Genomic DNA, 24931 nt, shown 5'->3' with positions numbered 1-24931 from the left:
GACTGAGGTGCTTCGAAAAATTTCTCATTTTAAAGGGGGTTCCGTTTCTTTTTTTAATCTCTATTAAAAATAAAGCATCACCAGAAAAATTATTTTATGTTAAAAGCATCTTTAGAGCTAAAAGCTTAAAAAAAAGAGTTAATGGAATAAAAACTAATTAAGTGAATATCAACATTTTATTTTATATTAATGCTTATTTTATAACCATTTAGGTAGACTAGTCAGAGTTTTCTAAAAATATTCACTGAATAAATACTTTTCATTTAAAAAGATATACCTAGTGCCTTCAATTTATTTCCTTACTTCAAAGCTATGAGGTCCTTTCTACAAGGAATGAAAAATAAAAATTCACATACATCTCTACTTATGGCATATTAACAGTAAAGCAACATTTTAAAGCTTGATACTTCCGGTGCATAATTATTCAATTTTCTCCATATATAGACACCACGCCTTGTTGTCAATAAATAATTCCACTTTAATGGCAAAGTAATAATTTAGACAGATACAGGGTGCACATTTGCAAAAAAATATATGCAAGCTGGTTTACAAGCTAGAGGAACAATCAACCAATAGAAAATACATCACCCAGTTATGTCCACTGACACCAAGTACTTGTTGTCGGGGCTTTACAAAGACTACAAAACTTTTCAGATGATTTATTTCACTGTTTCTATTTACATGATATGTTACATCAAAAATGTACAAAATATAAAATGTATACAGACAAATGTTTCACAAACTAGTTTAAGTTGTAAACTAGGCGGACCTACTGGGATGTATTGCAGGAATTTGTTTATGACCATGTTTGGACTGTGTTTCTCAAAACGGCAGGGAAAGATTAGCAATTTTCTTAGATCACATATTATACAAGGGCCACTAGTCACTCATCCAGCTACATATATTGATGCTTCACCACAGATGTGATCCACGTTTGAGGCTTCAAAGTCAGGGTGACCATTCTATGTGCACAAATTCAGTTCCGATTTCCCTTAGGGCAATAGCACCGTGGAGGACCTATGGACTGAGTGACATTCTGACAACTGCACAGATGTCTCGTGTTGTTATTGTTCTACGGCAACTGACCTGTGGGTGGTCACAGAGAGTAGCACCAATTGCACGTCCTGAAAGTGGCATATTTTCACATGCATGGGACAAGTCTACACCATGGCCTAGCCCTTGGGTTGATAAATTTCAAACCTGTCCCCTGTGTGTAGTAGGAACTTCTCCAATCACTCCCATCAGTTTTCATGCACTCTCTTGAAAGCCTGCCACGACAGATGCACTTTCAGACATTTTTACTTTTCCGAAAACGGATTGGCTTCATGGACAGTTTTGAAGCATGCTCACTCTAGCACTGATAGCTCCTGCATGGTCATCACAACTGTAAATACAGGACAAACACACCAGATAATAACAGTGTTGAGGGTTTGCAGTCTGTATTTGCAACGTACAGGAAATCTCAGCAAGTGAAACATCTCTTAACACCCACAGGATAAAATACAATTTTGTGTGTGTGTTTGTTTCGATTTGTGCAAGTTTTTAAAATGATTATTTACAATACCTACCCAGTAGACTGTGCAAATCTAACGTCCTTTTACAGTATAAACGCTTCCTCATCCACAGTGACTTCACTGCATCAGTGTTCTCGAATGCTGAATTTCTCATGTACAACAATATCCATCAAAACAACATGCTCAAAACTGATAATAATTAAAAAAAAAAAAGAAAGAAAGACTAGGGGAGAAAAGCGAAATGGTTGTACTCATGCTGCATCTAGTGCTTCCAGCTCTGCTGGATAAGAAATCACAATCTCCCGCCTTCTCAAACTCTTTCCCCTAGAGTGGGATGAAATGTAGCCACATGGCTTCGCTTTTAAGTGACAGTCAAAGAGGGTTTCTGGGTTTACTTGAGTATTTTGGAGGATAGGCAAAGCAATCTATTCACAAGGTAAAAATACTGATCTTTCTCCTATCCATTTCTTCAAAAACAAACACAAAAATAGAGAGAGATGAGGCTACTGCGTTAACGGGTGTTGTAAATGAAAAGACAGTGGAAATTACCAATGGTTTAGGATTTAAACCAACTGTTAAACTGTTGTAGAAACTGGTTTTAAGGCAGTGAGACAGCACCATAGGAAATGTTGCTTCTTTTCACTGACAAGGCTCAAACAAATAAAGCCCTAAAAAAGCCTTTTATCAGTGTTGACTAATAATTGGTATAAAACTCTTTTTAAGGGAGTGGGCAGGTGGTTTAAAAAGACCACGGTGGTAAAAACAACCTTATCAAACCCGTGACTCAGACACTAAAAAGTGGGTGGAGCACATCCTGTGATCATGGCAGTTGAATGACACTGGCACTTCTCCAGCTTGTCACAGCAGTGTTTCCCTGGGGGTTGCACAATTCCATTTGTGCTTGTGGAGGCCTGGCCTCTTCATTTAGGAATGGGGTGAGCGCACAACACAAACACTACTGGGGCTCCGTGACCAGCACCATGTGGCACAAAGGAGCTTGGACGGATCAGAAGAATGGACCCTGCTTGGGGAGAACAGCCCCTCAGAGGAAACCAAAGGAAGGAACAGCAACAAAAAAAGGTCTGCATTGTAAACTTTTAAAGAGGAAAAACAGAAAGTCCAGTTTGGCTATCCCATGTGCAATCTATTCAGTTGCCCTGTCATTAGGGTCCCTTCCAGTTGAGTAATGGAGCCGTACATCACTCCACGGATATAAAAATGCCTAGAAAGGAAAGCAAGTTACACTTCCGTGTCAATTTAGCATCTTGGCGGTTCAAACTTAGTTCTACTGCCTCCTTGGAGACCACAGCCCTGAATCAGGGCCCTGGACAGGGTGCTTTCACATTGGCAGTGGTTTAGTGAAAATATCTTACTTTTTAACCTTTTTTTTTTTTTTTTTTTCCTAAAGCATAGTCTTTTCCCCTAACTTTTTTTACCCTCTAGAGGGTAGATTCAAGAGACGAATCCAAAACGTCTTCATGGTGGCTGGTGCTATCACTGTCGCAGCTTTGTGTGCCCGAGTAATTGGCTGCTTCTTGGAGTTTCATTAGCATATTCATCTGAAGAAAGAAAAAGAGACATCGATGGAGGCAATGATGCATCGAGGAAGCCAGTCCCAGAAAACACATGGTCCCGAGCCACACGGACGACCCATCTCATCCCCTCCAAGGGAAACGGAAAAAAAAGTTTTAGATTTTTACTAGTTGCCCCTGGCTCCTACACTGTTTCTCCCAAACATGACTATAACAGCAAACCATACGGACAAAATAGGGCCTCCGCATAAGTCTTCTATTTGCAGTTGTAAATGAATACAGCTCCAGCAGGGAGAGTGGAAAGGAAACTGTATCACAGCTGGACATCTGGGCTCGTGGCTGGAGAGTACACCAAGCTGCTCAGCTCTTTGGCTGCGAGAAGCAGAAAGTACTGAATGACAACGGAAAGTCCTGAATGTTCCTACAGGCAGACGCACACACGGGCTCCTGGACATGGTCCCTGGAGAGGAGGTGGGGATGGAGTGGAATGGAGCCCCCCATCTGCTGCTTAGGAGCTGACCTCGAGAGGTGACCAAATGAAGCCGACCATGAACGTTGGAAGAGGGAGAAGGGAAGAATCACTGTCAAGCTTCTGTGGTTGTTGAATGTCTGGCTAAAATATGACAGATATCTCACTGAAAACTAAAACCACCTTCTGGAACAAGAGCGGCTGTCTCAAGACTCCCAGCCTTATAGGACAATGGCAATGTTTGTTCTCATAAAAGGGACGTAGGCATGAAAGCAGCTGGGGAGAAAGACAGCTAGCATTCCCATGTATTAGAAAATAAAAGGCAGCCACCTTGCTTGGATTTTGATAGATCTGCAGATCTACTGGTAGTGATGGAAAAAGAAAGACTGTTTAAAAGTGAATCATGAATAAATGGTTCAACAGTTTTAGAAAGCACAGAAAAAATGGCACATGTCTTCGGGAGGGTTGTTTTCTTATCAAGGGTTTCTGTAAATTGTAATAATCTTTGTATTGTTTAATGCACGCTAACTTTGTTATTTCATAATGTAATCAAATTTTTTTTTTTCCGACTTAGAAATATAGGGAATCTGATCCCAAAGAAAGGAGAAATCTAAAAAGGATTCCTTAGTCATATGTTAGGCTCTGCATGCTTGTATGCTCAGCGTAAAATGTGTGTTCAAAAAAGACCTGTGAAATAAAATGACAAACTGGTAATTACCAATTCCAGCAAGGATGCCTTTCTGACGAAGAAGCTACAGTTACAGCATATTTTAAAGTCATTTTAATATTCTTCAGGACAATATTTTTCAATATAATTTTTTGTCTAATTCCCTGAATTTATTAAACTAGCTACATAAAGATATGAAATTAAAGTAGTTGGTGATAACCTCTTACACCCAGTGAGTCAAAAAGCTAAATGTCTCCATCAATATACTGTTTCTCTCTCGCCCTCTCTCCTCTTTGTTTCTCTGTCTCTCTCGTGCGTGTGACTGCGCACACACACACGCGCACACACACACACACACACACACTCCTACCTTCATGCACATTCATATTCTCTTTTTCCTTTCTTTTGTCAATCCCTCCCTTATTAGTAGCCGGCTGTATATTCAAGCATCTGGGTGAAGATGATTTGTAAAAGAGAACTGTGTTTTGAGCACCTTCCAAGAGCAGAAATGGTTTCAAGGGTTGTGCTTCTATCTCAGTCACAAACGTTTGAAATCACTTGAATGCTGACTGTTGTAAAAGTTTTACCGTGTAATAACAGTATTATTAAAGTCTTAACTTTTGAAAATGGTGCCATATAGTAAATATGTTCTATTAGAATAAGTTCAGAATCTCAGATTCATAATAAATACATATGAATGCTTTACTCTGCCTTCTCATAGGGTTGCTTTGTACATTCAAGTCAAAGGAGATTACAAGAGGGAGGTAAGGTTCCATACCATTCAGTAGTCACTCAGATAGATCATTATTCTCTACAAAAGTACTTCCTTCCTCTCTTCCCCCCTCCTTCTTTCCCATACCCAGGGTCAGAAACATAATGTCTGACATCTGTAACACCTCCGTCAGGTCCTTATCATCCCTGGTATTTACACATCTGCTAGTCTCCCAGCCTCCAATCTCTCTCCTTTAATCTGCCCTCTATTCTATTATCAAAGTGATCTTTATAAACTGCAAATCTAATGAGATAGGTCCCTTGCTCAAAAACCTTTGGTGGCTCCCCACTGTCTGTGTGATAAAATTTTAACTTCCTACAAGATAAACAAGGCTTCAAATGATTTTACAATTGCAGACTTCTGTAGCTGTAATCCCTCCTGTCCCTTTTGTTCTAATCCCAACAATCTGTATACAGCTCCCTAAACTCATTATTTTTACTGTACTGTTCCATCACGTTTCACGTGCTATTTTCTTAATTTTGGATCTTCTCCATCCAACCCCATGATGAGTTTCTATTCATCCTTCCAGACCTAGCTCAAGCCTTTCCTCCTCTGGAGCTTTCTCCTAATCATTTCCTCAACAGACTCACAACTCTATCTAGGATATATCTATCTAGGATATACTTCTATCATTATTTTACTATAATTTATATATATACATGTCTCTCTCCACGGCTGTACTGTGAGCTTCTTAAGATCAGGAATGAGATCTAATTTATTTTCTGATCACCAGGTCTTAGCCTTGAGTACATACTTATTATTTACTAATATTTACTGAATAAATGAAATTAATGAGTTTGTTGATGATGAATACACATTATATTTTTAAACACTGTGAGATGTGCCAAACACTTACATCCCTGTTCAGATTCAAAAATATATTATTGACATTAAATAGTAGATTTTTTTCTGATTTCGATTGGACTGCAAAAATGTTTTTACCTTATGTCAATAATTATAAAAATATAGAGCCATAAATGCAGAGAGATACTTACTTCCCTATCAGAATGTGCCTAATTCAAAGATTTTTAGATGATAAGGTTTTTGTCATTTAACATGTCAGATATCATAACCCCTTGTTCCTTAAGATGTTTAGGTGAGCAGCAGGTTAGGAATCAGAGATTGTTTTTACCCAAATTCTCATTCAGAATGTGGAGATCCTGATCTCTTTTCCATACTAGAAGACAAGAGCACTCTGAGCCAGGGAAAGGACTGATTAATGGGTTTAGCTGACCAGGACTATGGGAACTGGGAAAATTTAGGACATCCCTTAAATGTCCCATACTCTGTAGAGTAACCCTGAAAACAAACCTTATAAACACCTCACCTTTATCAGGAACTGTATTAAAATCTGCAAAAGGACAACTGGAATTTATAAAAAATTCAGAGGAAATAACCCATATTTGTACTCTAAAGATCAATTTTACTCTATTACATTTTAATCATCCTATCAGGAATTTCTTAGTGTCTGCTCACAATTATGCAGAATTCAAACCAATTCCACCACCACTGTTGATTTCTAGCTACGTATGAGCTAAAGGGCCAGATACTTGTTATAAAAATACAACTCCAGGCCCTTAAGAAGTTTATAGCCTAGATCAAAATTCCTAAATAAGAGATCCCTAGGCTCTAAGTAGGTCAATGTTTATATCTCTGTGACTTTATGGAACTCTTTTGAAATAGTATGCAAAATCTTCTGTGTGTGTGCATTTTGTTGGAAAAAAATCATGAAACTTTATCAGATGGTTCACATATAAACCCCAAAATGTTCAGAATGATCAGCTGAAATGATGACGACATATACATGACAGGGTTGTTGGTATAAGGTATTCCGCAAGATAGCAAGTCATTTTCTGACTTTAGGTATAGTTATAGATTATGATTTTAATCATTTCCTTTTTTGTTTGTTTTAAGTAATATAATGACCTTTATCTCAGCACGTCTTCTTTCTGTATTGGTTTCCCAGTGATCCCTTTAGTCAGAGAATGGTAAGCTAACAAACACATTACGTTTGATACCAATCTATGGAAAGTCATCCCTAAAAATAAAAAATACATACAAAAATAAAGTAATTTTACTAAGAACATCATGTACTTAATATTTTCAGAGTATTCATACTTTGGAGTTTTATTGACTTATATTAAGCCTTCCATGATTGCAAACTGAGCAAGGCAGAGAATACTGTCCCTTTGATTTCAAGTCAGTTTATTCTTCTCTACTGTTGCCAACAGAGGACTAATTCTAAATTTAGTCAGATACGTATAAAACATTCTTTAGTTCTTCAAGCATACATTAGATTATATTCTTTTGGTTTCTTTCATTTTAGAACAAAATTCAGTTTTCTCTTACATACCTAATGAATTGACTACTGAATGTTTAAAATTTATTGATTTACTTACACAATTTTCTGCATAATAAAATAAAAATTATGGCCGCAGAGTTCAGCCTCGTTTCAGTGTTTTTTTGATTATTTTTAAGCATATGAGTTTGGTCTTTCATTTTAAGAGTTTCACCCAATGAAAGTAGGCCAAAGGTAAAAATTTTAAAACTGAGTACCAATATCAGGACAGTTTCAAACATTACCTAGGATAACTAATGTCTCTGATGCATAAATACTAATGACTGCACACTACAGTCAAGATTATATAGAAAGACTCAAACATCAGCTTCTTACCAGGGGATCCCCCTCTGTGTCAGTTTGTGGAATGTGCTTTGAGGTTGTAGCTTCCTTTGTGGATATGCAGCCCTCATACCCAACATCTTCTGGTCTCAACTGAAGTAATGCTGGGCCCTCCTGAGGCAAAGATGCTGAGCTCCATGGGTATGTATCAAGCACCCACTTTGAGGGATCTTCCCAAGGTGCTCGTTTCCCATACATCTAAAAAGTGATCACATATTTAGCACATATAAAATGCATTTCTATTCACTGCAAAAGGTGACTACTAATTGATTGATTCTTTTGCACACTGAGTTCCTATGGGACTCAGGGGAATGAAGTGTCCATACACAATTTTCCAGATTTTAAACATATATCTCTCTATATAGTTCACTTAAAACTTGAAGGCTAGACAAAATAAAGCTGGAGACAAAATAAAGCTGAACATTTGGGATAGACTGTCAACATTTGGAGGAGAGCATGAGGGAGCTTTATTTTAAATACATGAAGAAATGGCTGTCCACGTTTATCTTTGTTAGTAATTTTACAAACTAAAAGAAAGCTCATCATTGAGAAAGAAAAGTTCCAGTAATGGAGAAATTAAAAAGCTAGACACTAAATAGCTTTCTTTACTAAAGCGCACTTTGGAAAGATGATGAATAAAAGAGACTTCTCTTGTCTACTTCATTCTACTGAAATTTTCCTTGAAAATAAGAATGCCTTCTCTGACAACCATTTCCCTCAGATTAACTTCCTCTATAATCTCACTGCTTCCTATTAAAACTCTTTTAGATATTTTTTTATAAGGCCACTAGTAAAAGAGGAAAATCATGGGAAATGAAAGATTTGTCAGAACTCATATGGAGAGAGAAAGTTAATAGAAAGAGATTATAAAGCCTGGTCAAAGTACTGGCAGTGGAGTAGAGGGCAGATGAATCCAAGCGATGTTAAAGAATTTTTAAGCTGAAAGCAAAGCCAAAACCAAACTGGGAAGGGCACACTGAGGAGAAAGAGGTTGATGGGACTTGGTAAAAAAATAAAATAAAATTATAAGCCACAGGGGCACAGAAAGAAAAGTTAAAATTAAGAGAAGAGGACAGTAACATGGGTACGCTAGTTCTTTAATGGACTCTCCTACTCCACGGAGGGCAATCCTGGTTACTAGGTGTACACACATCTTGGTCCTGGATGGCACAGAACACAGTGTGAAGTGTTCTATGTGGCTTCTTGTGGTTCAGTGAGACAAAAGCAAAATGGTGGACACTGAGGCCATGAAAGCCCATGGCTGCCTTGGAACTGTCTTTTGAGTTTCTCCTGGAGAAGTTGTATGAAATTGTGGCAACTTGCCTTAAGACAAAAAAAAAGTTCAGGTCTTGATAGCTGTGCATTTCTTTAGGGGATGATGGTAGGGGTGGCAATGGTTAGTTTTCTTTTTTTTTTTAAATAGTTCTCTTAGAGCAGAAAATTTCTCTCAGTTAAAAATCTACTTTATAGAGGATGTAAAACATAGCTTGCTATACAACTTAAACTAATTGAAGGAAAGCATATAATTCTTGGAAAGGAAATATTACCAAAAAAATATGCAAGTCTAGTAGAATCAATAGATGCCAGCCTTTTAAAGAATCATCAATGACAGCAAAATTGGGGGTGACCAATAAAAAGCTAAACAGGCTCAATTCTATATTTCAGAGTAAAATAGATGCTATAGAAGAAGAACTGAAAGAAATGAAATTTAAACATTCAGAAGGAGATCATCTGATTGTTGACGTTTCAAGAAAGATAGAATCATCAGAATAAAAATTGGAATCCAGTGCATCACCAGTGTTTTTTTCAACTAGAACATCTGGTAAAGAGTATTCCCCATACGGGAATCTTTGCACCCATGCTTTGTTTTTCCACCTCTTGTTCCAATTCATGGTTCTTTGTTGCCAGGAGACCCAAGGAAATGGTTCATGACATGTGTGATTCCTTTTTTTTCCTGTTCCTCCAGAAGTCACATATGGACCATCCCAAGAACATCATCTGCCAACAGACTTCTGGTCCAGCATATCCTTCAGTAGCAATGAGAACTCTCTACTCACCAAAGGGTTTTCCTTTTTTCTCTCCAAGTGCTGAATTCCTCCTGCCTCCTGCCACCAACCCCCACCAACACCCAGCTACTCCCTACATCATGGTTGAACCAGCTTTCACACTAACCTACTACTAAACATCCAGAACCACAGCAAAAAAACTTGAGATCTTTTAATCCCTCCTCAAAAAAATTTTTTGAAGTATCTCTCAGTTTGGGAAACTGGTATTACCTTAGTGATTATGCCTTTGTTTAAATGGAAGCTTTATAGTATGATAATTCTCAGGACAGTGTTTTATAAATAATATTGATTTAAATATTAAAAACACTATGTACTTAAAAAAATGAGATCTAAGGATTTTTAGGTATTATGGTTTTTGAGTTTTTAAAACGCTTCTAATTCTTTCTAGATATTAGCAAATGAATACGAAATAAGGAGTATTTCATATATAAAGATTTGGATCATAGTTTATTAATACTGAAATAGTATCTAGAGAACAAATAATTCATTTAAATATTTATTTCAAAATTATGACTGTGAATATTTTAAATACATTTTCATTAAAAAAAATATATATATATATATTTTTTTTTTTTTGGTAAAAATGGTTGAAATCAAGAGACCCAACTCACATCTGAGATAGCATAATAGTTTTAGAGGAATCCTCACATGTGCTACGTTATACTTGAAAAATAAAAACCTTTGGTACAGTCTTTAATTTTGTTGGAGACACTTTCTGGGGCTAGTTTGGCTTATACCCTCAAAAATATGAAATTGAGTTATTTAAATATGGATTAGAAACAATTGATAGCATTCTCTAGGATCATTACCTCTGAATGTTCAGAACATCCTCATAATATGATAGTTTTAAATCACTGCCATGCCCTTCTACTAGGTGAGGAAAGCATGATGGTAAAAGGAAGCAAAATGAAGTTAAAATAGAAAACCAGTTTTTTTAGACAGTAAAATAAAGACTTAACACAGTACTGCAGATGACAAAATGTGAAAAGCATGAAGTATATCTTAATTCTAGCAGCAGTTGTGATAACCAGAAATAGAGATGCCTAAGCAAAATACTGCCTAAACCTTAGCTAAGTTACTGTAAAGATGACTGGATTTTTCTGCCACAAGTTTGGTAATTATGTAATATCAATCTTAAAATATTCACACGTAAGTTTTATAATTCTACAATTTCATGAAATTTCAACTTCAATATAAGGAAAAAATCAAGACTGATGGAAAAGGGATGATACATTTTATTGAAGAAAAAGGGTTTTCTTATTAGTGATATATGTTGACTTCTTAGTGAAGAGAAGGGGTGGTTGCAGGGCCTCAGATGCAAGGTGGATGACAGGGACAGGAGGGGCACTCCTAAACCCGCCTGCCATAGATTTTAAAAAGTCAAATGCCTTAGATTTAGAGCACTCTCATAAATAGTAAAGGATCTTACAAGTGACGTTAAAGGGCTTCAAACAAAGAAATATCCTAAAGCAAGGAAACTCTAAGCAAAAACTACTTGTTGCAGATTAGATAAGAAGAGAATAAATGATCAAGATCCATATAAACATGCCTTTCTTATAAGATGCAGAACTGTGTAATTAACTAGCTATCTAATAAGAACAGGTCTGGGGACTTCCCTGGTGGTCCAGTGGTTGAGAATCCATCTTACAATGCAGGGGACGCTGGTTCGATCCCTGGTCAGGGAACTAAGATCCCACATGCTGCAGGGCAACTAAGCCCATGTGCCACAACTAGAGAGTCCTCGCGCCGCAACTAATGACCCTGCGGGCCACAACTAGAGAGAAGCCTGCGCACTGCAACAAAGAGCCCATGTGCTGCAACGAAAATCCCGGGTGCTGCAACTAAGACCCAGTGCAGCCAATAAATAAATAAATAAATAAATAAATAAATTTTTAAAAAACAGGTCTGTAAACACCTATGGCAATAAATTTGGCCTTCAATGTGTACTTGTTAGAATAACTGTGCTTTCTCTTTCTCCTACATATTTATTCTCAGAACAGAAAAAAATGTAGTGTATACTATTTGTTCTTTCAAACTTTACCACTATATTTATATAGTTCATGCCTTTATTTTTCTGCACAAATACTCAGAGAAATGAATTATTTTTTCTTTTAAAGGATGCTTTTTTTCACTTAGTTTTTTAAAACAGTAAAGAAAATTGAGTACTATACCTGCAGACCTTCTCTCACTGCCTCCAGAATATAAGGTACCAAAGAATAGTTCCAGAGATCCATGAACCATACTCTAGAACCTTCTACATCCATGGGGCAAGGAAGGAAAAGTCGAGGACCTGAGAAGAAACAAATAACAAAACATTTTTAAGAACCATTATATGTAGCAATCTAAACCCATATTTAGACAACATTTGGGGGGGATGTTTCTTATAGGATTCTTAGAAAATTATAATCTTGGCCAGTTTGATTATTATTAAAGTGTGTTTCACTGAAGACCCAATCTCCAGGACCCTCCTTTCTTTTTACACTAAAACCTTAATCTAAAATATAACATTTTAGCATTAGGAGAAACCTTAAAGGTCACAATCCAGTCAATCTGCCCCATTTTACAAATGACAAAACTATGCTGGCATGAATTGTCAAATATAAAATATGTCATTATTTGCAGAAGTGGGTCTCTGCCTTGGTCTTCTGATCACAAATATAGAATTGTTCTTTCTAATTTACACTGTGTCTTTAGTGAGTATGTCTTTATGATCCACCGCAATGGGAAAGGGACATTTTTTTTTGTGCAATTTAAGAAGGAATACAAAAACAAACATCTTTATGCCAACTCAAGAAAATAATTCAAACAATTTTGTCTTCATGAAAAATGTAAAACACTTAAATTACCTCTAACTAAAATCTTCTCTCACAACTATATTTGATATGAGCCATAAATTAATATTTGTTTTTAGCATAAAAACGGTACTCTAAACAGATACAATTTATTTCAAATGGTTATCTGATTTTTAGATATTTGCCTATATTAAACTTATTTGATGTCAGTAAAATCTTAGTAAACCATAATAGACAAAATGAATCTAATTAGAAATATTTATACAAAGCTTGGAAGAAGGCAAACTTTCAGAAGGAAAAAAAAAAATGAAAACTTAAATCTTTGGAAGCTTGAAAAACATTAGCTTCACTTGTTATTTTCTGCCCTCCAATCTGGGCATCTTTACCACGTACTCGTAGCTCCTGGAAAATGGCATATTGCAATTTTGGAACTCACCAATGGTAACATCAGAAGAACTGTGTGTTTCCAAAAAACTGTTGAGATGATGCCATGTCTTAGGAATCCAATCTATAATTTTGACTAGGTCATTATTGCGTATGTTCCTTTCAATTTCCATCTCTATCAGTTTCCTTCGAAGATATCTGCCTAAAAAGCCTTTTACTGGTTCTGTGTGGTTTGCACATAGTACCCACCTACAAAAAGAGAGAAAAAAAATGAAAACTCAGAAATCTTTATATAAATTAAACAACTTTTATATGAATTAAACTTTAAGTCCACAGTGAAACTCTTTCCAATATAAAGTAATAATGTTCCTAATTTAATTGGTGGCCATATGTTAATGATCAAAGGGATGAGAAGGTCTATTAGCATTAGAGCTGTACTGTAACTAACTTTCCATTTTGAGCTAAAGAGAAGCTCATGTGCGTCACAGCAGTGAGTGGGCATGTACAGGCTGAGCACTCTTCTGTAGGAGAATCACAAATCCTGAAATAGGAACTGTCTTCACATTTCTTACACTTAGAAAAAAAAGGGCTCTACTTTAGCCAGTGACATAGTGAGCAGAAAAAACATTTCTTTTTTCTTCTTTTTGAAAGAAGCACTTCTGATTACAGGTTGAGGATCACAAAATGTCTGCTTGAGAAAGAGTGTCAGAAGAAGTGAGAATTATTTTCACACCCCAGGTCACCACTGGCAGTATCTGTCAATGTACAAATGGAAAAAACAATAACCAAAAGCAAACAGAAAAGAGACAATATGAAAAAAATTCAATTTATCTTCACCTGAAATTGTGATGCAGCTCTAGATTTGGTGATGAAGAAACTCCCTGATTCATTGTTCCAATAATATATGGACTGGGGAAAAAAAAGAAAATTTATATGTACTAAAGGTAAAAGAGATTAATACATTAAAATTGTCTCAGAAAACAATTTAGATAAATATGGATTTTTCCATTTTAACATTAGGCTGTAAAAGGGTAATTTTGTAGTGTTTGGTTGGAATATGACAAAGATCACTGAACTGGAAATTAAGATTTGGGGTTCTAATTTCAGATCTGGCATCCTAAGCAAATCATTTTCCCTCTCTAATCCCACGTTTTCTCATCTATGAAATGAAAAGATTAGACAGAATAATCACAGTGATCTCACTCTACTCCAACATCTTATGATTCTTGTGCTTACAATCTAATTCATTAATTTTTTCTTTTGTTTCATAATTATTTCAAAGGTTCTTAATAACATGAAAGAATTTATATTATTGTTTCAATATTTATTTTATGCTGATTAATTTTTAACATTTAAAAAATCTCTAGCAGAGATAACTGGGTTACTTGCACCATTAAAACTAACGTTTATGTTGTTGTTCTTATATGTCCTTTTTTATAGGCTATAGTGAATCTTAAGTGGGTTTTCAGATTTTTTTTTATACCCTACTTTAACCTTTTCTTTCATGTAAATAGTTAAAAATTAGAATCACTACTGGAGAGAGGTATATCTGAAAGTCTTAACACTATTTCTATAGGAAGGCTGAATTTAAACTTTAATATGGACTAAGAGTGAAACAAGAGCTCTATAGTTTCGTTCTAGTTCTTAATTTCCCTGATTCAAACATTCCATCATTGATAATGGTCTCCCAGACTTTCAGCATACCTGTAGAAGTCAACATCATCAAGTAAGTAATGTTGCCATAAAAGTGCCTGGGATGCAATTGTTGAATTAATAAATAGATGTTCTAATGAACACACAGAGGTTCTTTGGAAATATGGTATAATAGTAATGAAGGCTTCTCAAATTAATAGCATCCACTATACGTCTTAAAAGGTATAAAGGCACAAGAATGCATATTTGATCACCATTTTTTCATATCTTATCACTCAAAATATTTCACAAGCATACCATTTGTTGTATTTACAGTTGAGAAAACCATTGAAGATATCACTCAAAGAGCCCACATGATGAAGATTATCAAGAATTATTACAACTGGAAGCTCTACACCGTTATTATCAGCACTGCATTGTTCAGCCAGGTTAGCTAAATATTGTTGCAATTCCTTTAAAAAATAAAACAAATATGTCAATGAGAAATTTATACCAATGGAAAGCAATTCATAGTTTAGGAATGATACATTTTGTCTTCCATCCAGGTTCTTTGATTAAAACTCACAGATCATTCCATTGATATAAAACCTTACTCTACAAAGCAAAAAAACATACAATGTTGAGAGGATACACTTTTAAAGGAAAGAGAAAAGCCAGTACAGGACACCTGAAGTAAATATAAAGCTTTAAACACAAGGATATACTTCTCAGTTGTCTTCTCCCTGGAAGAAAAGTGAAAAAAAAAAAGAATTCTGGATAGGAGCTCTTATGATAAACCACAAATAATGAGATTCATTCTTGGTTTTGGTATTACAATGATAAAGATGGATTTTAGCAAACCTTATAATTTCAAGTATAGACTAAATCCAAAATGGCACCCCTAAGTTTCCATTAAGACTTTAAATATTTTAAATCCAATTCATTTCGACGAGGTGCTTCGGAAAATACAGCCCTGGGACTCAAATAAAACTGTGGTTGGTTGGTTGATTTGTTATTTATTTATTATCTGCTTGCAATTGTTGTAATTTATAACAACAGACAAAATGTGTTATATTTCATTGGGTCACTTGACATTAGCATTTAGCATTTATTAAGCTTCTTGGTTCTTTACAGGTATTATTCCTTTCTAATAGCTTTTAATCTAAATATGATAACCAGTTCACTGACTGCTCTCACAGATGGGTAGGCCAGAAATATAATTAGATTTCTTAGAATTATCCTAATCAGTAAGAGCATTTCCATAATATTTGCATATTTACAATGACATTTTCAATTTGTACATCTTGAGCAGAGTTAAAAAACAATTTCATGATGGATCTTGAATAATGAATAGAATTCCAAATGATAAGTATGTAGTTTTTTACTCTTTCAACACAGCTTCAGGAAGCACCTACTATGTGCCATGTACTCTGGCACCAAGGATTTAGAGATTACTTCTATATTCAGGCATTAGAGTTGATAGAAAGGCAGCCCAACAAGTAAGTCTCAAGGCAGTGTGATAACTGAAATGCACAAAACACTACAGAAAAACTAAAGAGAGGCATCTAATGCAGATTTAAGGTTCACTGAACAATAAGGTATGAGGGCAGGAGGTATAGTTGAAGAGTAAAGAGTAAGGCATAAGAGGTGGAAGATACGAGTGTGTGATGTGTTGGGAGAAATATTGGTGTTCTGCTTTTGCAAGAGAAATGGTCCATGGCAGTGGTGATCTCAATGAAAGGGGGAAATCAAAAAGACTGAATCCATGCAGAGGAATTTGGATTTTACTATATAAACATGTGCACCATTCATATGTTGTTGTTTCTCCCAGGGTAGAGAAATTTATTTATCAAAGGAAACATACATGTGAAGGATAGGATGATTAATTAGAAATGGAAAACACATTCAAGATGCTCGCTGCCCAGAATAGTTTAGGCATGTATATAGATAACTAAAATTCACAGTGAAAACTAGTACGTTACCTCAAAAGAATATACACCACAGATTTTGCTCAGAGCATGTAAAGATTACTTGTAGCTTCTGGGAAAGACTTTCTGGTGGCAGTATTATTTACTATTAACCCTTTATTTTAAAGATTAGGTAATACTGTGATGCTTAAAAATGGAAGAAGAGCTCTCTTCATAGATGGAGAAGAACAAAGGCAGAAACATAAAAATATGATATCCATGTAGGAAAAACCCAGTAGTATATGTTTTGTGAAAGAGTGGTAAATAAACTGGAAAGGAAAGTTTGCAAGCTTGAATGGTTGGTAAGACTACTGGACTTTTCCTACCGACAGTGAAGAAACATTGAGCATTCTGGGGATCTGAGTGACGTAGTCAGAATCATGATTTCAAAGTGCGGTAAGTATATTGCAAAGGAGGAAGAGAAACCAGTCGAGAGATACTGAAATTGCTGAAGCCGAGAGACACTGTGGGACTCAAGAGGAATAGTAGAAGTATGGGAAGATTTTTGACCTAGAGCAGAAAGCAATGGGGAAACACTGCAGGATTTTAATGTGGTCAGCTTTAAATTATGAAAGAAGAAGAATTATGAATGAATAGAAGACATTCTATTTCCATGAGGTGCAAGGATAAAGAGGCAGAGAGAGAAAGGGAATTTAATGCAAGTTGTAAATCAAGCAGTTAGTAAACAATTGCAATAGTCCAAGTAAGTGACAGAGTGTTTATTTGGGTGGGAGGGTAATGGTAGTAGAGATGGGTGAAAGAAGATGGATTTGTGATATATTTTCACAGATACATCACAAATATACAGGAATTGAAATTGGCATTTCTAAACATGTATATTTAGTATGCGAATGAAAACATACTGGTAAGCTAACAGAAATGCCTACCATATGGAAGAGTGGGCACAGCCAACAGTGTCCAATTGGAGCCAATACAAGTTGAAACAAAGGAGTCATCCAGATGAGAACAGAAGTGGGAGAGAACAGAATGTTGGGGAATATTTTCATTTACTGGAAGGTGAAGGAAAAACAGTCAGTGAAAGGCACTGAGCAGCAGCTTACTAGAGGGTAGGAAGGAGACAAGGAGAGAATGATAATCATGAAAATCAGAACCATTTCTAGAAAGGGGGGATCAATTATAGCAATTTAGTATATACGGATCAAAAGAGGGAGAGAGAGGTGGGGGGAGAGGAGGAGGAGGTGGAGGTGAAGGGGGAAGGGGGAGGGGGAAGGGGAGGGGGAGAAGTTTGAATTGAATTTGGTAAATAAGAATCACCAGGTGATTTTGGAAAAATAGGGCCATTCGATTCTATTGTGGTCCTCTCTCATCTTGAGAAGGGTAGTAGATCCCTTTGGGAATCTAATGAAAGCTATGGACCAGTCACAAGTAGAAACAGGCATACACAAATAATTTGGTCATACAACTTGAGTTTTCTTAAACCTCTTTGAAATCACTTCATGATCCCTATTCTAGCTTAATCAGGGTAAAATCTTAGATTGAAGTACTGATACATTAGCATTAGAAGTTTCATGTCCAAGATCTAATCAGGCAGAAAAAAACAGGTATATCTACTAGATGGACACCGATCATGAGATGAATCCCATGCTTTGAAAATATACACAGGGCTTCCCTGGTGGCGCAGTGGCTGGGAGTCCGCCTGCTGGTGCAGGGAACGCGGGTTCGTGCCCGGGTCCGGGAGGATCCCACATGCCGCGGAGCGGCTGGGCCCGTGAGCCGTGGCCGCTGAGCCTGCGCGTCCGGAGCCTGCGCTCCGCAACGGGAGAGGCCACAGCAGTGAGAGGCCCGCATACCGGAAAAAAAAAAAAAAAAAAAAAAAAAAAGAAAATATACACAAAACACAGCAGTTATATAAAAACTATTGATCATTGCTATCTCTGATTTTGACTCCAGACACACTGAAAATGAATCTGCCAAGTCCAGCTTTCTGATCTTTTCCCACCTAACATTCCAAGTGGCTTCAGTTGGCCACATATTCTTTACTAAATCCATCTCTAGCCTTCTGGGCCCACCATATCAAATGTCACGAAGTGTAATTGTTTATGTGTCCTGCTTTCAATCAAAACATTCCAGCTGGCAACTCGAGAGAGGGCTTGAAGAGTGGGAAGAGGAAAATAATGTAAAATGCAGAGGGAACAAAAACATGAAAAGATTTTTTTCATTTGGTGTTTTATTATTGGATTTTTTTGGAATCAGTGAGTGATTTGCGGATTTGTCTCTTCAGAGCTATCGAAGGCATAGCAGAAAGCATGTCAGCAGTTACACGGTTCCATTTCTCAGGAAAAGAATTTATTTCATACCTCATTCACCCTTTACTTAAGTAAATCTACACTTGGCAGCATCCCTCCTACAATCCCAACCTGTCATCCCCATTTCTCTATATCACTCTCACATACCATCAACCACCCGAAAATAAAGTGTGGATTCTCTGACAATTTGGCAAGAATTGGCCAAATTCTCTGGCCATGACTTGGTATCCAACATTACTGACAGCTCATTCAAATCTTACAAACCTAAAGAAACAATAAGCATTTGTTAGTTGTAGTTTGTGCTTTCTTGGTGATGAATGCCATGTGATTTGTCCATGGATTTCTTCTTATTACTGTTTACTAGCATCATTTGTTCTGTTCAAAGGCTCTTTGCAAGCTTTATTTTTCATCAGTTTGTAATAACAAAGATTAAACTGACCTCATAATGGCACAAGTGATTTTATTCAGAAAAAGTAGAAAATAAGAGTGCTGGATATATTTGATCAAATTTTAAAGAACATATAAATTATTATTGATTAAGAATATCTCCAAGTACTAAACATTTTCTTTAACTGAAATAAAAAGAACTTATATATAACAGTATATTTTGGAGTGAGGCAAATTTTAGAACTAATGTTAAGTTACCCTCCTTTATTTTAGCATGTCGAATTATATCCAAGTCAATCTATCTGATTCAAAACTTGATTTTAAGTGGTTCTCCAACTTTATCAAAATGCCTGTTTCTTCTAATAAATCTATTCTTCTATCTTCCAACCACTTGTTTTTTTTTCATAACAGAAGTAACTTCTAAAGAGTTCTGTCACATCAACATTAAGGAAACACCAAAGAGAGCACTGAGGGTAACTAAGAGATGTCAATTCTTTCATCATTTTGACTGAAAAGAAAACAAAATGTGCTAAAAGCTTTTTTTTTTTTTTTTTTTTTTTTTAGCAGTACGCGGGCCTCTCTCTGCTGCGGAGCACAGGCTCCAGACGGGTAGGCTCAGCAGCCATGACTCACGGGCCCAGCCGCTCCATGGCAAGTGGGATTCTCCCGGACCGGGGCACGAACCCGTATCTCCTGCACTGGTAGGCAGACTCTCAACCACTGCGCCACTAGGGAAGCCCGCTAAAAGCTTTTAAATAAAGCTATGAGGAGACCCAGAATTCACTGGTGGCATTAAAGGTGTAGGCTGAAGCAAACAACTGAGCTCTTCCTGCTTCTGCTTAAAGAAGAGTTCCGTATTCTGCCTCAGGTGCCATGTCTCTCTCTACTTGAAATGAGAATGGGTGGTTCAACCACAATCCGAATAGTGCTGAGTTCCAAAGAAACATTCGGAACTCATGTGCTGTATTGAGTCCACATTAAGAGATCCCATCATGCTTTATACACACCTTTGTTCTCCTTGAAAAATACATATAAGCCAATTTTGAACAAAGATCCGTGTATGTGATGGGGGTGGGTGGTCTGTATGTGTCTGTGTGTATTTGTGTAAGAAACCCTTACAGTATTGGGAACCAAGAGCTATAATTAATAACTGCAGGCAACCCTTAGGTGGTGCTTGCTACTTGTACTATTCTCTCCCTCTCCCTGCTTCTATCTGTCTGTCTGTCCCTCTCTCTCTCTCTCTCTCTCTCTCACACACACACACACACACACACACACACACAAACACACACACACAGATACACACTCATTTAGTCCTTACCACACCCCACTATTTTTTCCCATTTTACAGCTGGGAAAACTAAGGCACAAAGAAATTCAACAATCAGCCCTAGGTCCCACAGTTGGTCAGTGATATGGACTTAATGAACTACTCCTTTAAGAAATTTTTGTTCACTAAATTAAATGTCTTGTTTATGTCAAGAATCCAGTGGGTTTGGGTTGCTTTTGGGAGTCATGTTTCTTTTCTAAAACTTTGCAGGCCAGAGGTTTCTGCGAGACTGGGTCAGTTTAGATGATCTAACCAGGTTATCTCTGGAAAAACAGCATGACCCAGTATCATCTGGATATCTTCAAGGTATTGCTTATAACAGATGTAGTTTCCTAAGAGAACCTTAGGTTGCACTGATTGAGAATGTAAATGAATAACTATAGGCAAAAATAGTCCAGTGTTAGGAATATGTTAGGCATCAACTATTTCCTTCTTAGGATTCTTTATTTCACTCTGCATATACGAAAGTACTGGCTGGGTTTTATAGCCCCTCATGCCTATTTAAGAGCTGAGAGCATTCAGGATGATTATGGTACATTAAACCTTAGCAGATGGTGAAATGGAATATTGTTCAATTTCCTAAGGTTCCTAAGCAGAAATCCTATAGAAATATGATGTAAAAAAATTGCTGCTCCCAGAATTTCTGCTTAGAATATATTAATTACACCCAAATCCCCATTGCTGTAACGTCCCAGTTAATTCCTACTTATTTATTATGACCTAGACCAAGTATTGGCTTTTACAAAGCTCTGATTCCTGCAGGAAGAGTCATGGCCTCTTGTTTCTGTGGTATTTGCATGGATCTCTCTGCTCTAATACTTCCTAAATGGATGTCTAGGAGAAATCAGACAACAGAGACTCTGTCCTTTTCTTCTGTCCATTCTCAATGCTTGTGAATACCTGATACCTGAATGTCACTGAGCAGTCTTGTTTAAATTCATGAAATAGGGTTTAGTCATTCACCAGATTCTAGTTTTACCCGAAGAGCTGGATATGTTTCCATGTACAATATGGAAGTTTCATATAATCTTAAAGCTTAGTTGCTTAAGACACAGATAAATAGCAGCAGTTGTCTTAGGAGTCTGTGACTTACCTTACTAGACTTGTGGTCCACATTAAATGTGGCAATTGCATCCTCTGTTTTTTTCCTCCCAGATTTGGTTATTACATATTCAGCAAGTTTGTTTGCTAAATAGGTCTTTCCAGTACCACTAGGTCCCGATAGTATAATTCTGTGATGCTCCATCAACAAGTTAAAGTACCTTTGGGTAATTGGTTTAGGAATCAGCGTATCAAAAACAAAACTGTCCAAACTGTTTTCTTCTACCCCTGAAGGGAGAAACAAAGGGAAGAGTGTGGCTTATTGTTCTACGTAAGCTTGAAATTAAAATATAGTGTCAACTGGCAACTGGGCTTTGTTAGCCACTGGAATGCAGTCCTTGCAAGATACTTTCCTTGACATTTTGATCCCACATGTGTTGCTATTTTAAGTCAGACAGAAAACATCAGTAATAAGGCAGAGTGAACATCCAAATGAAAGCAAGTTTGTCCTCCTTGCTTAGACTTCCCTCATCTATTTCATGCTTCTCACTTATGTTTCCACAAAGAGATGGAAGCATTACTATGAATTCTAAAATAAAATCCTCCTTCTCTTTGAAGGTGGTAGTTTTGTTAAGAATAAATGTAAAAATTAAAATAAAAAGTATAAAAGTGTGTATGTTCTTCTTTTTTTCATCCTCTTTCCTCCTTCTCTTTATTTCCCTCTAGCTCTCATTATACATCCCAGTTGTACCACCCCTTAAGCTTTTTTTTTTTTTGTGGTACGCGGGCCTCTCACCGCTGCGGCCTCTCCCGCCGCGGAGCACAGGCTCCGGACGCGCAGGCCCAGCCGCCACGGCCCACGGGCCCAGCCGCCCCGAGGCACGCGGGATCCTCCCGGACCGGGGCAGGAACCTGCGCCCCCCGCATCGGCAGGCGGACTCCCAACCACTGCGCCACCAGGGAAGCCCACCCCTTAAGCTTTTGAAGAATATAAATATAATAGGTATTTGGCAAGGAATTAAGAAGGAGAGCAACAATTTCTCCTTTTACTCACCCAATTACCTTAATCATAAAATCAAATATTGACAAATCCCTCTATTAAACCATAGTTTATATAGATGTGTTCTGACTCTTTAACATATATGAACAAGAAATTATGGATACAAGTATACTTTAGATATTCCATTTGCCTGGAATTAGTCACATTATTCAAAGCAAAGAGAATTTCTCATCCTTGATTCTTAACTTCCATTCTCTATCCCCAGTGGGTACTTGTTGGGTATACGTATTTTAAAATTATAGGTAAAAGAATGAATATATTACCTTGGAATATGTAATAAACTTTTTGAATCTCCCCGAAATCTAAGATGATAATGGAGAAAATCTAGAAAATTGAAATTTGCTACATCACATTTGTTTTTCTGAGTCTTGGAGAAACTTCAAAATTACATCTCAAAACTCAAAGAATTTCATTTACTTGGATTTTTGTGTTTTTAGTAGGATTTTAGTGTTTTAAATATAAATACAGCTCATATATCAAAATTATAAAAGTGGTTAACATAGTTTTCAAATATGAAAATTTGAAGGGAAACTGCAAAAAAGAAAAGAAAAGAAATGTTGGTAAAAAAAATACAACAGTGCTTTCCATTTTTATTTTTACCTTTCAGGTTCACAGTGATGATGTTATTATCGCCGACAAGGTATCCACAAGGCAGCAGTTCAGGCACTTCTAGGTTATGGGATCTAATTAAGTCTCCTATACAGTAGCTGGCAATGCAGTCAGAGCTCAGACCAAGGCTAGTGGATGTATCAATTCGGAACACATATTCCTGAAATGGTATACACAATAAAGGAAAGTCAAAACAGAGGTCCAACACCTCTACAACAAATAACAAAACTCATGGGGATGTGAAGCTAGCTATCAAGAATTTTAGAAATGGGTAATATAAGAACAATTAATATCAAACAGCATAAAGAGAGAAAACTTTCCTTAATATTTGAAATGGAGGAGAGGAAAAGCAGATATCTCTATGCCATTAAAGCTAAGGGAAGCATCCAAAATGAAACACATTTGAAAATTAATATCAGGACATCTTGCACAACTTACCTTAAAGAGACGTCTAATTACACCATCTAAGACATCCCACTTGGTTTTTCCACTGACACCAATGGATCCTATCAAATATGCCTGAGACTTCTGATCCTAAGTAAAAACAAAATAAAACAAGATAAAATCCAACTGTGTGTCTTTTTTTATTATGATATCTTCTACTAAAAAATATTAATATTAGTGGTGATTAACACTAAAATATATATTAAACCTAAGGGTTTTATAATAACAGACATACACAGTGGATTATACAAAATACCCCAACAAACTAATCAACCAAACAAACAAATTAACTAACTAACTAACAAAGTAACAGGATAGCAACAAAAACAAGAGAGAAAAAGATTAGATGAAGTGGTATGGTCAAGGAAAACTGATTCATGACCTGTTCAGTAGAAGGGAAAGGGACAGGAGAGAACAAGTCTTCTGTTTTAATGCAGTGGGTGCATTCCTGAAAAGAAGCAACTTGGTAGCAGGGAAATGGTGAAAGAGATGGAACAGAACTATATCATGAGTCCTAGAGCCTCATCTTAATGTTTCTGTGACCTTATCTTTGTTAAGTCCAAAACTCAGTTTATTTTTTTATTTAGATTATCTCTAAAATCCAATCCAGTTTTGAAAAATAAGTTATCCATGGTAGTATGGCATTCACATATTCACAACACAGGTCCCATTTTGAATTTATCAGAAAATTCAGTATTTAGAAGAACTTGCCAGGGAATCCTACAGGACTCATTTTATCAAGCAAAGAACTCCTTTATAATGCAAACAAAGGTCCCAAATTTATCGTTTTTGTAGGATGGGATTTTGAGGAATTTCTACATATATTAGAAAAGTAAGCAATTCAATTTATAGTCTGACTGAAGCCGTTTTATGTTGACTGGAATGGTTACATGAGATAGTGATCATGACACCAGTATATATAATTAGACAGTTGATATATCACAATCCTGATTCTAGTCACCAACTTGCATAGTCCTTAAGAGGTGGTAGAAAAATAACTGAGTCAGGTGTTAGAAGACATGGATTCTACAACACACAACATCTACCATGTAATTAAGAAATGTGATGTTAGTTCAATCACTTAGCTGGCTCAGAGCCTCAATTTCTTCATCTGCAACATTTAACTTTATAAGGGTAAATGATTATCAGCACTATTTAGATATAACCTGAAGTCAATATCTGTTACAGAAAAAGTTGAGAAATTCACAGCAAACCATTCTTATTTTGTAACTACTGTTATAGACTGAATGTTTGTGTTCCCCCCCCAAACTCATATATTAAAGCCTCAACCCCCAATTGATGGTATTTGGAAATGGAG

The 24931-nt window shown here is 36.5% G+C and overlaps 1 protein-coding gene across 7 annotated transcripts in view; it reads right to left on the bottom strand.

Annotated features, from left to right (window-relative positions):
• Positions 1–246: 246 nt before the first annotated feature.
• NAV3 (neuron navigator 3) overlaps positions 247–24931 on the bottom strand; it is a 258060-nt gene continuing 233375 nt past the window's right edge. For 4 of the 7 annotated variants that reach the window (XM_007115738.4, XM_007115739.4, XM_007115740.4 and 1 more), the window contains 9 exons: positions 23608–23703; positions 23161–23329; positions 21553–21788; positions 14827–14981; positions 13714–13785; positions 12929–13125; positions 11872–11990; positions 7629–7832; positions 248–3073 (listed from right to left, as the gene is read on the bottom strand). In XM_007115738.4, the coding sequence (XP_007115800.1) occupies positions 2954–3073; positions 7629–7832; positions 11872–11990; positions 12929–13125; positions 13714–13785; positions 14827–14981; positions 21553–21788; positions 23161–23329; positions 23608–23703 (1368 nt within the window). In that variant the 3' untranslated portion in view covers positions 248–2953. Of the gene's footprint in view, positions 3074–6561; positions 6993–7628; positions 7833–11871; positions 11991–12928; positions 13126–13713; positions 13786–14826; positions 14982–21552; positions 21789–23160; positions 23330–23607; positions 23704–24931 lie in introns of those variants that run through there. The other 3 variants (XR_008617544.1, XM_007115742.4, XM_007115741.2) reach the window with 3 other exon arrangements.

The sequence above is a fragment of the Physeter macrocephalus genome, chromosome 6 (genome assembly GCF_002837175.3).
Source record: "Physeter macrocephalus isolate SW-GA chromosome 6, ASM283717v5, whole genome shotgun sequence".
Lineage (NCBI taxonomy): Eukaryota > Metazoa > Chordata > Mammalia > Artiodactyla > Physeteridae > Physeter > Physeter macrocephalus.
The sequence above is the reverse complement of the archived record's forward strand: the minus strand, read 5'-3'. Positions and strand labels throughout refer to the sequence as shown.